General features: G+C 41.1%; 1 protein-coding gene across 1 annotated transcript in view; it reads right to left on the bottom strand.

The window, feature by feature from the left end:
• Nucleotides 1–17,109, bottom strand: part of RTN4IP1 (reticulon 4 interacting protein 1) — a 52,325-nt gene that overhangs the window by 17,542 nt on the left and 17,674 nt on the right. The window contains exon 5 of the mRNA XM_010856673.1: nucleotides 5,721–5,769. Within this exon, the coding sequence (XP_010854975.1) occupies nucleotides 5,721–5,769 (49 nt within the window). The remainder of the gene's footprint in view (nucleotides 1–5,720; nucleotides 5,770–17,109) is intronic.

The following is a 17,109-nucleotide window of genomic DNA, read 5'->3' as shown; positions in this document are numbered from 1 at the left end:
TTTTTAAAGATGCCCCAAAGTTTTTTTCATTTTTCTCCTTTTCCTTAAAGGCCAGTAATTTTGCTAGTTTCCCTTGATACTGCTCATTCTGGGTCCATGTTCTTCGATGAGCACTCCAGTCATTTAACATGTAATTTCAAATCATTTAACTTCAGGGAAGTAGGGAAGTTTCTTGAATTACGGGTTTTAGCATTTGTCTTATTCCCTCGTTTTGGTTTTCCTCATCAGAGACTCTTATTGATACAGCAATTTTCTTTCCTATCTTCAATACATGACACTTTTCTCTTGATTCTGTCTTTATCTCTTCCTTTCTTTGCAATTTACAATTCTTCCTCTTTACACATAGTTTCTACTGCTGTGCTGCTGCGGTTTAGTCTAAAGTCATGTCCGACTTTTTGTGACCCCATGGACTTTAGCCCACTAGGCTCCTCTGTCCATGGAATTCTCCAGGCAAGAATACTGGAGTGGTTAGCCATTCCCTTTTCCAGGGAATCTTCCTGACCCAGGGATCGAACTCAGGTCTCCCACATTGTAGGCAGATTCTTTACTGTCTGAACCACCAGGGGTGGTTTAGTTTAGTTTAGTCCTTCTAGTTTAGTCTTCTGTTATTTCTTTTTACTTTATTTCTGAGTTTTTCCAATTCTGATTTACTTTATTCATGTCTTTGTATTTTTAATGTTCTTTTTAGCTTGTTTTGAAATTCCAGGTTTCATTTTGATGTTTTCTCATGCATTTTCCTTGTCTGTAGATACGTTATTCTACTCTTCATTCTTTCTTTTTCTCACAATAACTTTGTATGGGATTTAACCTTGATATTTTCCTATTAATCAATTGTTTAATCTTATTTAAATGTTTTTATTGTGAAACATAACACACAGAGAAAAGTGTGTGGGATATAAATGTACAGCTTAACACATTATTACAAAGCAAACACTATCTTAAGGACTGCTCAAGATTAAGAACTAGGATACCTCACTTCCCCCTCCCAATCAAAACTGTCCTCATTCCCTGGGAAGTAGCAACAACTATCAGGACTTTTCCATAAGCCTTCCCTCACCTATTAAAAAACAGTTTTTCTATCTAGATAAGCATCCTTAGACACTACTGTTTAGTTTTACTTGTCCTTGAGTATCACTAAATGGAATCATATAAGTTATACTCTTGTTTCGGACTTCTTTCTACTTGTTCAATTCATCTACTACATTGTGTACAACTAAGGTTTGTTTTTTTAAGATTTTTTTGATGTGGAAGACTTTTAAAGTCTTTATTGAATTTGTTACAATATTGTTTCTGGTTTATGGTTTTTGGGACATGAGGCATGTAGGATCTTAGTTCCCTGACCAGGGATCAAACCCGCATCCCCTGCATTGGAAGGCAGACCACTGGACCACCAGGGAAGTCCCCAGTAGTTTGTTTTCATGGCTGTATAATACTCTAAACATAAGAATATATTGCAGTTCACTTTCCCATTTTGCCTGGAGAAGCCAATGGCAACCCACTCCAGTATTCTTGCCTGGAAAATCCCATGGATGGAGGAACCTGGAAGGCTATGGTCCATGGGGTTGCAAAGAGTCGGACACGACTGAGTGACTTCACTTTTCACTTCCCATTTTGGGCTACCATTCTTTCAGCTGGTAAAGAATCTGCCTGCATTGTGAGGGACCTGGGTTTGATCCCTGGGTTGGGAAGATCCCTTGGAGAAAGGAAAGGCTACCCACTCCAGTATTCTGGCCTGGAGAATTCCATAGACTCTCCATGGGGTCACAAAGAGTCAGACACGACTGAGCGACTTTCACTCACTTTCCCATTTTACTGTTGATGGCCAGTTAGGGGATAATACCTGGGACATATCTGGGGATATTCTGGGACATATCTTTTGGTGAACATGCATGTACAGTTGACTCCCTGTATCTAAGAACTCCACATCAATCAACCAGGGATTGAAAATATTAAGGAAAAAAAAATGTCAAAAAGCAAAACCTGAATCAACAGCACACTATTTACATAGCATTTACATTGTTTACATAGCTTTTACATTGACTACATTGATAAGAAATCTGAAGAAGATTTAAATTATACAACAGGATGTATTTGGGTTATATACAAATACTATGCCATTTTATCTGGTCTTCCCAGGGGAAGTGGTAGTTTGCTAGTGGTAAAGAAGTGAAGTCAGTGAAGTCACTCAGCCATGTCCGACTCTTTGCGATCCCATGGACTGTAGTCTACCAGGCTTCTCTGTCCATGGGATTTTCCAGGCAAGAGTACTGGAGTAGGTTGCCATTTCCTTCTCCAGGGGATCTTCCTGACTCAGGGATCAAACCCAGGTCTCCTGCATTGCAGGTAGACGCTTTACCCTCTGAGCTAAATGCAGTAGACATAAGAGGCTCAGGTTCGATCCCTGGGTCAGGAAGATCCCCTGGAGGAGGGCATGGCAACGCACTCCAGTATTCTTGCCTGAAATATCTCATGGACAGACGAGCATAGCAGGCTACAGTCCATGGGGTTGCGAAGAGTTGTACACTTCATGCTATTTTATGAAAGGGACTTGGGCACCCATGGATTTGGGCATCCAAGGAAGTCCTGGAACAAATACAAGGCTGGTATACTGAGGGATGATTATATTTCTGCCTACAAAGTACATTCATATTTTGTTAGGCTGTCACAGGGCAATTTATAGTCATAATTAGTAGATACAGCCAAATTATTTTCCAAACTAGTTACGCTAATTACACTTTAACCAGCAGGATATGATACTTCTCTTTTTCTCCCATCCTCCCTCCCTCTTTTCCTTTTTTCCATTTACATATTAATTCACATTTACTGACAAACCATGGATTAGGCACTGGGTATCTGCCTTAAGTCTATTTGAGCTGCTATAACAACACAGACTGGGTACCTTATAAACAACAAACATGTACTCCTCACAGTTCTGGAGGCTAAAGGTCCAAGACCAGGGTGTCAGCACGTGGGTGTGCTCCGAGCCCCCTTCCTGGTTTGCAGCCTGTGCCTCCCCTCTGTGCCCTCCTTGGGGAAGGGCTCGGGAGCTCTGCTGGCCTCTTTCATAAGGACTTTAATACCATCCGCGAGTGCTCCACCCTCATGGCCTAACCACTTCCCAAAGGCCTCAACACTATCACTATGGGCATCAGGACTTCAAAACATGAATTTCAGAGGAGCACAAACATTCAGGCCACAGCAGCAGATAAAGGTGAACTAAGATGAATCCAGGTGTGCATTTCCTGGGCATCCTCTCCATCTCCCGTTTCTTCCCCCAGCCACTAGCAGCCGCTTATCTGTTTTCTGTCTCCAAGGATTTGCCTCTTCTGGACACAATATAAATGGAATCATACCAAATGTGACCTTTTCTGTCTGGGTTTGTCACTTTTTAGCATTATATTTTGAAAGTTTATCTATGATGTATCATGAATCAGAATTTCATTCCTTTTGATGGCTGAATAACATTCCCTTGTGTATATATACACCACATTTTGTTTCTCCATTCATTAGGTGATAGACACTAAGGCTGTTTCCATTTCTTTGACTATTATGAATACTGATGTTGCAAATGAACATTTGTCTATAAGTTTTTGCTTGAACACAGATTTTCATTTCTCTTAAGTATACACCTAGGAATGGAACTGCTGGCTCACAGGTAATTCTAAGTTTAATACAGAATTAAGAATTTTAATTCTGCCAAATTGTTTTCCACTGCGGCTGCATCAATTTACATTCCCACTAGCACTGTATAAGGGTTTCAGTTTCTTTACATCCTTGCCAACATTGTTATTTTCCATTTTTTTAATAGCCATCCTAGTAGGCGTGAAGTGCTACCTCACTGTGATTTTTTTTTAAACTGAAATATAGTTGATTTACAATGTTGTGTTAATTTCAGGTATTCAGGGTTTTGTGGATTTTTTTGCATACTATATCCCATTATAAGTTATTAAAAGATATTAGGTATAATTCCCTGTGCTATACAGTAAATCCTTACTGCTTATGTATTTTATGCATAGCAGTCGGTATCTCTTAATTCCACAGTCTTAATTTGCCCCTCCCCGCCTCTTCCCTTTGGTAACCATGTTTTTTTTCTATGTCTTTGACTCTGTTTCTGTTTTGTATGTAGATTCATTTCTATTATATATTTTTAGATTTCATATATAAATGATATCATATAGTATTTATCTTTCTCTGACTTATTTCCCTAAGCAAAATTTCTTTAGGTCCATCCATGTTGCTACAAATAGTGATATTTCATTATTTTTTACGGCTAGTAATATGCATTTTGTGTGTGGGGGGGGCGTGTATATACAAATACACAAACACACACATAAATGCCACATCTCCTTACGTCACTCACTCACTGTGGTTTTGATTTGCATTTCCCTAATGACGAATGATGTTAAACACTTTCATGGCCTTACTGCCCATTTTTAGATTTTCTTTCAAGCAGTGTCTACTCAAGTCCTTTGCTAATTTTTTAACTGGGCTGCCTTTTTTTTGTTGAGCTGTTAAGAGTTCTTTACGTATTCTGTATCCTATATCCTTATTAGATAAATGATTTGTTAATATTCGCTCTCATTCTGTGTGTTGGCTTTTTACTTTCTTGATAGCATCCTTTGATGCACAGAAGTTTTAGATTTAATGATGTCCAATTTACCTAATTTTTTTCTTTTACTTGAGCTCTTGGTGTCATATCTAAGAATCTATTGCCAAATCCAATATATGAAGATTTACTCCCATATTTTCTTATGAGTTTTATGGTTTTAGCTCTTATATTTAGGTCTTTGCCCCAGCTTGAATTAGTTTTCACATATGATGTGACATAGAGGTCCAACTTCATCCTTTTATATGTGGATATCTAGTTGACTCAGTACCACTCACTGAAAAGACTATTGTTTCCCCTGTTTAACTGTCTTGTCACCCTCGTCAAAAATCAACTGGTCACAGATACACTGGTTTACTTCTGGATATTCAATTCTATTTCATTGATCTATATATCTAACTTTATGAAAATACTTTTTTTTGATACATATATATATATTTAATACATATATGTATTTTATTGTAGTTCTTTTTTTTCCCCTATTTCTTTTTTTTTTTTTTTTTTAACACCAAAAACATTTTTGGGGTAAAGCCAATCCAGTACCACTGTTGTGACTTCTATAGTTTTGTAACTAAGTTTTAAAATTGAGAAGTGTGAGTCCTCCAATTTTGTCCTTTTTTGCCAAGATTGTTTGGCAACTTGGGGTCCCTTGAAATTCTGCATGATTTTAGGTTCCACTTGCCCGCTTATGCAAAAAAAAAAAAAAAGAGGCAGCTGCTGTTCTGATAAGATTGCACTGATTCTGTAGATATGAGTTCTACCATCTTTACACAGCATTTTGGCTACTGCATGTCTTATATATATATTTTAGAACTAGCATATCAATTTCTACCAAACTGCAAACCTCAATCCATTTTCACTTGCCCATGGTCTTCCTCCCTGAAAGCTTTCCTTCATTTGTTACACAGGATGTCCATAAAACTAATTCACATTTTAAACCACTGGAAAGGTTAATGCTTCCTTCTATCTTAGAAAATTTCCTTCTTAGAAGAGCAAGCTGAAATTGCAATGAATGTAATTTCTCTCAGCTTTCAAGAAAAAGTAATCCACAATATATAAATTTTTTAATTCATGAAAATAATAATCTTCCTAGTCACAAGATAAATTGTCTTACCTGTATAGCAAAAGTACCAACTCCACCTGAAGCGCCCAGGATTAAAACACTGCAACGCAAAAGAAACTATCATGAGATATTAAGCCAACATAACTGAATAAACAAACAAGATGTTTTCAACATGTAACTGGCTCAAAGAAAATCCCCAAAGCAAACATTCAGCTTCCCCAGATTCTATTACACAAGGTTTTTATTTATCAGGTTCACCAAGAATCCATAAATGCTTAAAGTTAGACATACTATGAATTCTTTACCAAAAATACAAAATATCAAATACACTAATGATTTGTATTTTTAAAAGTAGCTCAGACGGTTGTTGGTAACATTTGCCTTATCATTTTTCTAGGCTTAAATTACTAGAGCCTTCTCTCTAGGAGCAAGCTCTGGGATCCTTTTCAGTGTGCTACACAATATTCAGCTGCTCTCTAAGAAAAATCACATTCCTGACCACATTCTTGCCAAAGCGGAATAAACGTCTTTTGTTCAGACACATCCCATCACGCTCACCAGCTTTCATAAAGGGAAACCAATCTTATCTTCAGTGTGGTTTCTTGTTAAAGCAGATGAATCCGATTTATCAGTGCAAACATGCTTGCGCTCCAGGTTTTCACCATGTTTGCTCACCGTGTGTAGTCTTCCTGCCTCTCCAGATCAAGGGTGTGCAGCCTGGGGTTTGTGGATGAGTGCCGCTGAGGGCTGTGAGGGTGTACCCCCTGAAACTGTGAACTGACTCAAATAACATGCAAAGTTTGGTGAGACCACGCCTAAGTGCACTGGGGAGAAGAGGGATCCGTCAGACTTATCACCAAGTTCCCAAAGAAGGTATGATTCAAAAGAGACTCACTAGTCAAGAATGACTGCTTTACATATTCTTACATTTCATTCTTGAATTAAGCTAGCGCTCCGGTGAACTGCCTTCCTCTGACTGCAGAGATTCAAATCCTCAGAAAACTGTACTGAATTGCACTTTGGTGTTCTGTTACCAGTCTAGGCTGAGAGACATTACAAAAGTTACTATTTGATACCTGATACTGCATTAGCTAAGGAGATACTGTTGAGAGAATTCATGAGAATTGTGGAGTGCCATATGGAATAACCACGGGAAAAAAAACATTTTTCTGAAGACTAAGTTGCGGCAGTAGCTATGCTTGTATTATCTGTCACTGAAAACGCTGTAACTGCAGGCTGTGGGTCTCTCTTTGACTCAGCTGCTGGAAAGCGCAGGGAACTCTGTCACCTAGCTTAAGCAGGGACACCCGATCTTGGAACAGACATTGTGTTTATAATCTTAACTCTACTTTCATTTTATTTTTTTCTTTCTTACCCAAATCACAGAAGGCTGACTGTCACCCTTTGGATCTTAGAAGTTACTGGTAATATTTTTCAGTCAGCTATTCCTTTTGAAATTAACACCATCAAATGTAATTAAGACAAGTCTCTTTGGAAAAGATACTCCTTTTAGAAGAGTTACTTTTAATTCCACAGAATTATAAATTGTAAAGAATAAAGAAACTTTAAAGATACACTCTTCCAAAAATCCTTCAATTCACACATTTAATAGCCTTAATGCTTCCTAAACGGTTGGGGAGGGGGAGGGGGAACACTAAGACTGCTTCACAGATACATCCAACAATTAGTTCACCCATGGAATATTTTACCCTCTTATTTTGGAAATATAAGTTTGGTCAAACTCTCATTTAAGTTCTTCACAATCTTATCTTTTTGCAACTCTGATTTCCTCTCAACTACTTCTACAACAGACTCTCTACCTGAGCCTCCCTGGTCCCCTCGCATGTACCCCAAGTCCCGTGCATGTTGGCCCAGGTCTCAAGTGCTCAGATGCCTTCACTGTCTGCTGAGATCTCCTTATCCGCAAAGGCTCACAGTTTGTGAACTATACCTGTTTGTCTGAACAATACCCCTGAGCCTGATATCCACGCTGCGCGTGTGGCATGCTGTTAACTTTCATTCATATGCTTGCTGCCCAAGCCGTTCTGCAAACCTCAAGGACAGAGACCTTATATATGCCTAGCACTAGTCGTACTACCCTTGGTGTAGCAGATGCCTGATCCACGTTGCTTGACTTTAAAATCATCGGACTTCCCTGGTGGTCCAGAGGTTAAGAATCTGCCTGCCAATGCAGGGGACACAGGTCGATCCCTGGTCCAGGAAGATTCCACATATCATGGGGCAATTAAGCCTGTGTGCCACAGATACTGAGCCTGCGCTCCATGGTGAGAAGCTTGTGAACTGCAACTAGAGAGCAGCCTCCACTCTGCACAACTAGAGAAAGCCCACACTCAGCCATGAAAACCCAGCACAGCCAAAAATAAAAATATAAATTATTTTTAAAAAATCATTTAAATCAGCATTATATCTGACAATTAACAACAACTGCTACTACCCTAAATGTGGGAGTCACCTGGCTATTTGAAAAATTGCATTAAAGTTTCTTCCAATAAAGAAAAGCTTGAAATGAATTTCTAGTTCTAAGAATGCTGGATTAAGAGATACCAAATACAATGGCTTCCCTTGTGGCTCAGCTGGTAAAGAATCTGCCTGCAATGCTGGACACCTGGGTTCGATCCCTGGGTTGGGAAGATCCCCTGGAGAAGGAAAAGGCTACCCACTCCAGTATTCTGGCCTGGAGATTTCCAAAGACTGTAGAGACCATGGGGTCACAAACAGTTGGGACACGACTGAGCAACTTTCACACACACACATACACACACACAAATAAATGGCTGCTCAGGTATCCAATGGCCCGACACATCTCCAGCCTCATTGCTGTTAGATCATAGCTTCCCCCCATATCTCTTAATCCAAAACAGTCTCACTCCTCCATATAAAAAAGCAACACTGTGTTTCTCAGCAGTGCTTGGTGGAAGAGGGTGTGGTTCTGCGTTGGCAGCTTCAGTTCCTGATGCTGCCACTTGATGGCGCCCGTGAGTGCAGAACAGGCAAAGAACAAGCCCAATGAGTGCTACAGACCAATGGTCTGTGTGTGAAGCAGCCTGGGGATACGCCATTCTCTGGTCCTGCAAGCTCCACGTTTTGTGCAGGCTTGACCAGGGCCTGTACTTTTCTTTAAAGAAGGAAAAGTCCCCAGATTGGACAGCAGGCAAATATATTTTCAAGCCAACAGTAAGTCAGCTAGTACTCCATGGTTTGAAGCCCTATGACTGAACAAACTCTTGTACTCTTCAAAGCACTTTCAATAAAAAGAGAAAATCCTGCTGTCCCTTACCCCCAGCGGCCCTTCATTTCAGTGCTATAGAGTGGGAGTACTTTCTACCCAGCTGCAGTAATAGTCACAAGATACACTGAGACTCCAGCTGCAGTAATAGTCACAAGATACATTCAGACTTCACTGAAGCAGAAGCCTATTTGTCACAGTGAAGAAAAGTGTGCTGTATTGCTTGGTTTATAAACAGCAAGTACCCAGGAAATACTCTTTGCAAAAAGCACTATAATTCAAAATCGCCAATAATTTTAATCACATTCTTCTCTTACTAAGTCCATATGCCCAGCTTCTTTTGAAGTCAGTGGGAACTGAACTGTGGCAGATAAAAAATATGGGGGAAGAAAATATGAATAATTATTAAGCTGCTAATGCATTTTAAACCCTAGATTCTCATTTTCCTCTGTCATTTCTGCCCGTCTTTGCACTCTCCCTAAACATACGTTAAGGCACTAAGGCAATGCTGACTTCTTTACTGTGACCGAGTCACTCTGTATTCAGCATCTGGGCACCTAAGGGCTATACAGTCACATTTTCAGTATCACAATCTCACGAGACATGGCATCAACACACTAATCACCTTACAAATAAAAAATATATGAAACACACTACAAAACAGCAGGCGATCCAGAAGTAGGGAACTGCCTTTCAAATTTCTATATTCTGGCTAAGCCCCAGAAGTCTTCAAATGCCAGGGCGGGGTATCTGGAGACGCGGGGTCAAGTCCCAACGCTCTCATTAACTGAATCTCTAGGCCTCAGATGCACTGCAATGAAACGATAATCACAGAGGTGTACTTCAGGAGTTAATGAACAAGACCTGGCATTTCCAATCTAATTTAAGCTTATATTTAGTTTCTTCGCCTTTCTAACGTAGAACTATATGACCGTCACGACTGCTCTCCCCAGACCACATACTTGTAATGGAAATAAAAATAAAAGTCACATAACAAGAGCAGAGTGCCCTTCATTAAGCCCTAATGGCTCGGAAACAGAACTGATTTAAATATGGCTAAATCTTCCATCCATAGAAACAAGTGGTCTTTAAAAAAATAAGGATGAGGCTGAAAACACATAAACTCATTTTAGTTTCAGCCAGAACTCATAAATCTGGGGGGTGGGGGGAAATGGGTGAAAGAAAGCATATCATAATATGCTAAATTTATTCCCTTAAGTAAGTGAGAAACAACCTGAATAAGGGAAAAGAGCTACAAAACAAATCAACCAAGCGCGACCAAGACAGTCTGGGTTTGTGTGTCCCCTCCTTCCAAGCCTCCCTAATTCATGCAGACATTCCCCAACTTACAGAAGAGTTCATGTGTAAATTAGCTGTTTGGAACTTTAAACACATTTTCCCATGAAAACAAAGCTACTTATACATCTTGGCAAGATGCCCAGGGTAGCCCTTTAAAAAGGTTTAGTTAACCCATAATGGACCAAAAACCTCATACACAGGGTCACAATGGTTCTATGAGACGTGTATTCAGAATTTCAACCTGGGGTATTGGGAACACAGCTCCCCAAACAGGACTGGCATTGGGAACCATCCCAAGACACTGATTCCTTCCATCTGGTACAAAACAGAGGGAGTAAGATGGAGGGAAGGATCGTTTGGGATGGCGACACGAGACTGGATGAGAGAAGTAGCAGGCCAGAGGAGGCTCTTCCCTGGAACTAACAGGGTTCAGGACATGCCACCCCCAAACACAGCACCTTGGCAGACTGAATATTTTAAGCGGAAGGAATGTGAGAAACAGCAAATGCGGGAAGGACTCTCTGACCTGCCATGAAGCTGGCCAAGAGACCCTCGGTAAAGGTGTGTGCCCTGTGCCGGGGGGAAAAGAGCATCCGATCTCCAAGACCAGATGAAGCGGGGAGCCAGAAAAAACCGGCCTTGCACAGTTTTCTCAGTTTACTGCATGCAGCACATGTACTTGTCCTATAACATTTTCTCACGACTCTCTACTCTGCAAAGGTAGCACAAAAATGTTCAGGTGTAAAAATCGCAACAGACATACAGAGAGCAAACAGGTCTCAGTAATTACCAGGTTCAATCCCTGGGTCAGGAAGATCCCCTGGAGAAGGAAATGGCAATCCACTCCAATATTCTTGCCTGTAGAATTCCATGGACAGGAGTCTGGTGGGCTACAATCCATGGGGTTGCAAAGAATTGGACACCACTGAGTGACTAACACTTTCACTTTCAAGGGAACAAAAGAATGCAGAAATAACTCTTATCAGGCAAGAGAGGTAACAATAGCAAGAAAGTGAAAGTGAAGTCTCCTAGTCCCATCCAACTCTTTGCAATCCCATGGACTGTAGCCCACCAGGCTCCTCCGTCCATGCAATTTTCTAGGCAAGAATACTGGAGTGGGTTGCCATTTCCTTCTCCAGGGGATCTTCCCAACACAGGGATTGAACCTGGGTCTCCCCCATTCTGGGCAGATGCTTTACCACCTGAGCCACCAGGGAATCCCATGGAATAATAGCAAAGATAATGTCAATTGCTATTGTTGTTTACAATGTCAAAGGTAAAGACTCCCAGTTGTTTCAGTGATAAAGATTAGCCTGAAGAGCTTAACGACCACATCAACTGGAACCTCGACACAGGATGAGATGGCTGGATGGCATCATTGACGAAATGGACATGAGTTTGAGCAAGCTGCAGGAGTTGGTGATGGACAGGGAAGCCTGGCATGCTGCAGTTCGTGGGGTCACAAAGAGTTGGACACGACTGAGCAACTGAACTGAAGGAATGATGACATCAACTTTTTCTGGCTCTTGTGATTGTAATCAATCAAAGCTTCCAAGGCCAAGTCCCTACATGAATACACATATTCTCTTAGCTTAAAACTTTTCCAATTTTGTTTGTGATCAGTTCAGATCAGTTCAGTTCAGTCCCTCAGTGCTGTCTGACTCTTTGTGACCCCACGGACTGCAGCATGCCAGGCGTTCCTGTCCATCACCAACTCCTGGAGTTTACTCAAACTCATGTCCATTGACTCGGTGAGGCCATCCAACCATCTCATCCTCTGTTGTCCCCTTCTTCTCCTGCCTTCAATCTTTGCCAGAATCAGGGTCTTTTCAAATGAGTCAGCTCTTTGCATCAGGTGGCCAAAGTATTGGAGTTTCAGCTTCAACATCAGTCCTTCCAACAGACACTCAAGACCGATCTCCTTTAGGATGGACTGATCGGATCTCCTTGCAGTCCAAGGGACTCTCAAGAGTCTTCTTCAACACCACAGTTCAAAAGCATCAACTCTTCGGTGCTCAGCTTTCTTTATAGCCCAACTCTCACATTCCTACATGATTACTGGAAAAACCATAGCCTTGACTAGACAGACCTTTGTGGCAAAGTAATGTCTATGCTTTTTAATATGCTGTCTAGCTTGGTCATAATTTCCTTCCAAGGAGTAAGCGTCTTTTAATTTCATGGCTGCAGTCACCATCTACAGTGATTTTGGAGCCCCTCAAAATAAAGTCTATCACTGTTTCCACTGTTTCCCCATCAATTTGCCATGAAGTGATGGGACCAGATGCCATGATCTTAGTTTTCTGAATGTTGAGCTTTAAACCAACTGTTACCACTCTCCTCTTTCACTTTCATCAAGAGGTTCTTCTTCACTTTCTGCCATCAGGGTAGTGTCATCTGCATATCTGAGGTTATTGATATCTCTTCCGGCAATCTTGATTCCAGCTTGTGGAATCAACCCAGCATTTCTCATGATGTACTCTGCATATAAGTTAAATAAGCAGGGTGACAATATATAGCCTTGACATTTTCCTTTCCCTATGTGGAACCAGTCTGTTGTTCCATGTCCAGTTCTAACTGTTGCTTCCTGACCTGCATACAGATTTCTCAAGAGGCAGGTCAGGTGTCCTGGTATTCCCATCACTTTCAGAATTTTCCACAGTTTGTTGTGATCCACACAATCAAAGCTTTGGCATAGTCAATAAAGCAGAAATAGATGTTTTGCTGGAACTCTCTTGCTTTTTCAATGATCCAGAAGATGTTGGCAATTTGATCTCTGGTTCCTCTGCCTTTTCTAAAACCAGCTTGAACATCTGCAAGTTTACAGTCCACATATTGTTGAATCCTGGCTTGGAGAATTTTGAGCATTACTTTAGTAGCGTGTGAGATGAGTGCAACTGTGTGGTGGTTTGAGCATTCTTTGGCATTTCCTTTCTTTGGGACTGGAATGAAAACTGACCTTTTCCAGTTCTGTGGCCATTGCGGAGTTTTCCAAATTTGCTGGCATATTGAGTGCAGCACTTTCACAGCATCCTCTTTTAGGATTTGAAATAGCTCAACTGGAATTCCATCACCTCCATCAGCTTTGTTTGCAGTGGCTTCCTAAGGCCCCCTTGACTTCACATTCCAGGATGTCTGGCTCTAGGTGAGTGATCACACAATCGTGATTATCTGGGACATGAAGATCTTTTTTGTATAGTTCTGTGTATTCTTGCCACGTCTTCTTAATATCTGCTTCTGTTCGGTCCATACCAATTCTGTCCTTTATTGAGCCCAAATCTGCATGAAATGTTCCCTTGGTATCAATTTTCTTGAAGAGATCTCTAGTCATTCCCATTCAATTGTTTTCCTCTATTTCTTTGCACTGATCACTGAGGAAGGCTTTCTTATCTTTCCTTGCTATTCTTTGGAATAGCATTCAAATATACCCTGCATTCAAATGGGTATATTTTTCCTTTTCTCCTTTGCTTTTCACTTCCCTTTTTTTCACAGCTATTTGTAAGGCCTCCTCAGACAGCCATTTTGCTTTTTTGCATTTCTTTTTCTTGGGGATGGTCTTGATTCCTGTCTCCTGTAGTGTCACAAACCTCCATCCATAGTTCATCAGGCACTCTCTCTATCAGATCTAGTCCCTTGAATCTATTTGTCACTTCTACTGTATAATTATAAGGGATTAAATTTAGGTAATACCTGAATGGTCTAGTGGTTTTCCCTACTTTCTTCAATTTAAGTCTAAATTTGGCAATAAGGAGTTCATGATTTGATCCACAGTCAGCTCCCTGTCTTTTTTTTTGCTGACTTTATAGAGCTTCTCCACCTTTGGCTGCAAAGAATATAATCAATCTGATTTTGGTGTTGACCATCTGGTGATAGCGATATGTAGAGTCTTCTCTTGTGTTGTTGGAAGAGGGTGTTTGCTATGACCAGTGTGTTCTCTTGGCAGAACTCTATTAGCCTTTGCCCTGCTTCATTCCATATTCCAAAGCCAAATTTACCTGTTACTCCAGGTGTTTCTTGACTTCCTACTTTTGCATTCCAGTCCCCTATAATGAAAAGGACATTTTTTGGGGGTGTTAGTTCCAAAAGGTCTTATAGGTCTTCATAGAACCATTCAACTTCAGCTTCTTCAGCGTTACTGGTCAGGGGATAGACTTGGATTACTGTGATATTGAATGGTTTGCCTTGGAACTGTCTGTTGTTTTTGAGATTGCATCCAAGTACTGCATTTTGGACTCTTCTGTTAACTATGATGGCTTCTCCATTTCTTCTAAGAGATTCTTGCCCACAGTAGTAGATATAATGGTCATCTGATTTAAAATCACCCATTCCAGTCCATTTTAGTTTGCTGATTCCTGAAATGTCAACGTTCACTCTTGCCATCTCCTGTTTGACCACTTCCAATTTGCCTTGATTCATGGACCTAACATTCCAGGTTCCTATGCGATATTGCTCTTTACAGCATCGGACCTTGCTTCTATTGTGAGGCGCTGGAGCGGCAAGTGGCCAAGAGGAAATACCCCATGTCCAAGGTCAGGGGCGGCAGCTGAGAGGAGCTACCCGACCTCCAAGGTAAGGAGTAGCGGCTGCACTTTGCTGGATGAGCCACGAAGAGATACCCCAAGTCCAAGGTAAGAGAAACCCAAGTAAGATGGTAGGTGTTGCAAGAGGGCATCAGACGGCAGACACACTGAAACCATAATCACAGAAAACTAGCCAATATGATCACATGGATCACAGCCTTGTCTAACTCAATGAAACTAAGCCATGCCCTGTAGGGCCACCCAAGACAGGCAGGTCATGGTGGAGAGGTCTGACAGAATGTGGTCCACTGGAGAAGGGAATGCAAACCACTTCAGGATTCTTGCCTTGAGAACCCCATGAACAGTATGAAAAGGCAAAAAGATAGGACACTGAAAGAGGAACTCCCTAGGTTGGTAGGTGCCCAATATGCTACTGGAGATCAGTGGAGAAAAAACTCCAGGAATAATGAAGGGATGGAGCCAAAGCAAAAACAAAACCCAATCGTGGATGTGACTGGTGATAGAAGCAAGGTCCTATGCTGTAAAGAGCAACAATGTTTGTGACAGACCTCAGTATCCTCCTTACTTGCTGCAAGTAATAATAAATCGTTCCTTCTCCTGAACTTTGGCTTGGTTGTGTCTTTTGACTTGACACCCACCAAGAGGTGAACTGAGTTTTCAAGTAACACATACGTGCTTTTGTAAAACTTACAAAAGTAAGATATGCTGATAAACATGGCACCCCAAAACATGCCACTTAGGCATAAGGATTATTCTGAGCTGAAGGCAACTGAGAAGCAGATGTAAGAAATCTCTCAACTCCTACCTGCCTAAAAGCAGGACAGAAGTTTACAAAAGTGCTCCCTCTGCTCTTTACCAGGAAGGACAAAGGTTAATCCCTGGAGATAACTTCAGACCCTTATCAAGGGAGAAGTCACCAACTTAAAGTTGCATAACGAATTTTATTCTTGCTTTTCCTGGTAAACTTTCCACAACTGGCCTTCCCTATACTTTTCTTTTATCTTGAGCTTTAAGACAGCATTTTAGCCTGAATTCTAAGCTAACTCCTTGAGTAACTCATTCTTCCCGGGGGCATCTCTCATGTATACAGGAGGCATACACGTTAATAAATTGGTTTGTTTTTCTCTTGTTAATCTTTTATTACGGAAGCCTCAGTAGAGAACTCAGAAGGGTAGAGGGAAAAATATTTTTCTTCCCCTACTAACCACAATCAGTTAAAACTGCTGTCCCTTTCCACTCCTACCTTCCCCTCCATTATAGCAATACTTCCTCTCTTGCCAGGTGATGCTACATTTGATTTGAAAAAATACAATTGCTTTGGGTTCAGTGGGAAACACTGACATGGTGCACAGTAATTTCTGAGTTGAGTTATTACAGGCTGCTCTGGTTTAAGAATGCCTTCCAAGAATATTCCTACTTCCCACTATGGCAACAAAACAAGGCATCACGGCACTTTACTATGGTAAGACTGGATGTCACGGTACCTAGCAATGGGTTATATGAGCAGTGAAGGAGAAACGTACTGTTCATGGGGCTCTCAAGGCAAGAATACTGAAGGGGTTTGCCATTCCCTTCTCCAGTGGACCACATTCTATCAGTAAAGGACAGAAATGGTATGGACCTGACAGAAGCAGAAGACATTAAGAAAACATGGCAAGAATACACAGAAGAACTGCACAAAAAAGATTTTCATGACCCAGGTAATCACGATGGTGTGATCACTGACCTAGAGCCAGACATCCTGGAATGTGAAGTCAAGTGGGCCTTAGGAAGCACCACTACGAACAAAGCTAGTAGAGGTGATGGAATTCCAGTTGAGCTATTTCAAATCCTGAAAGATGATGCTGTGAAAGTGCTGCACTCAATATGCCAGCAAATTTGGAAACTCAGCAGTGGCCACAGGACTGGAAAAGGTCAGTTTTCATTCCAATCCCAAAGAAAGGCAATGCCAAAGAATGCTCAAACTACCACACAATTGCACTCATCTCACATGCTAGTAAAGTAATGCTCAAAATTCCCAAGCCAGGCTTCAGCAATATGTGAACCATGAACTTCCATATGTTCAAGCTGCTTTTAGAAAAGGAAGAGGAACCAGAGATCAAATTGCCAACATCTTCTGGATCATTGAAAAAGCAAGAGAGTTCCAGCAAAACATCTATTTCTGCTTTATTGACTATGCCAAAGCCTTTGACTGTGTGGATCACAATAAACTGTGGAAAATTCTGAAAGAGATGGGAATCCCAGACCACCTGACCTGCCTCTTGAGAAACCTATATGCAGGTCATGTAGCAACAGTTAGAACTGGACATGGAACAACAGACTGGTTCCAAACTGGGAAAGGAGTACATCAAGGCTG

This window comes from Bison bison, unplaced genomic scaffold (genome assembly GCF_000754665.1).
Source record: "Bison bison bison isolate TAMUID 2011002044 unplaced genomic scaffold, Bison_UMD1.0 scf7180017864373, whole genome shotgun sequence".
NCBI classification, from domain to species: domain Eukaryota; kingdom Metazoa; phylum Chordata; class Mammalia; order Artiodactyla; family Bovidae; genus Bison; species Bison bison.
This window is presented reverse-complemented; position numbering and strand designations above follow the sequence as displayed.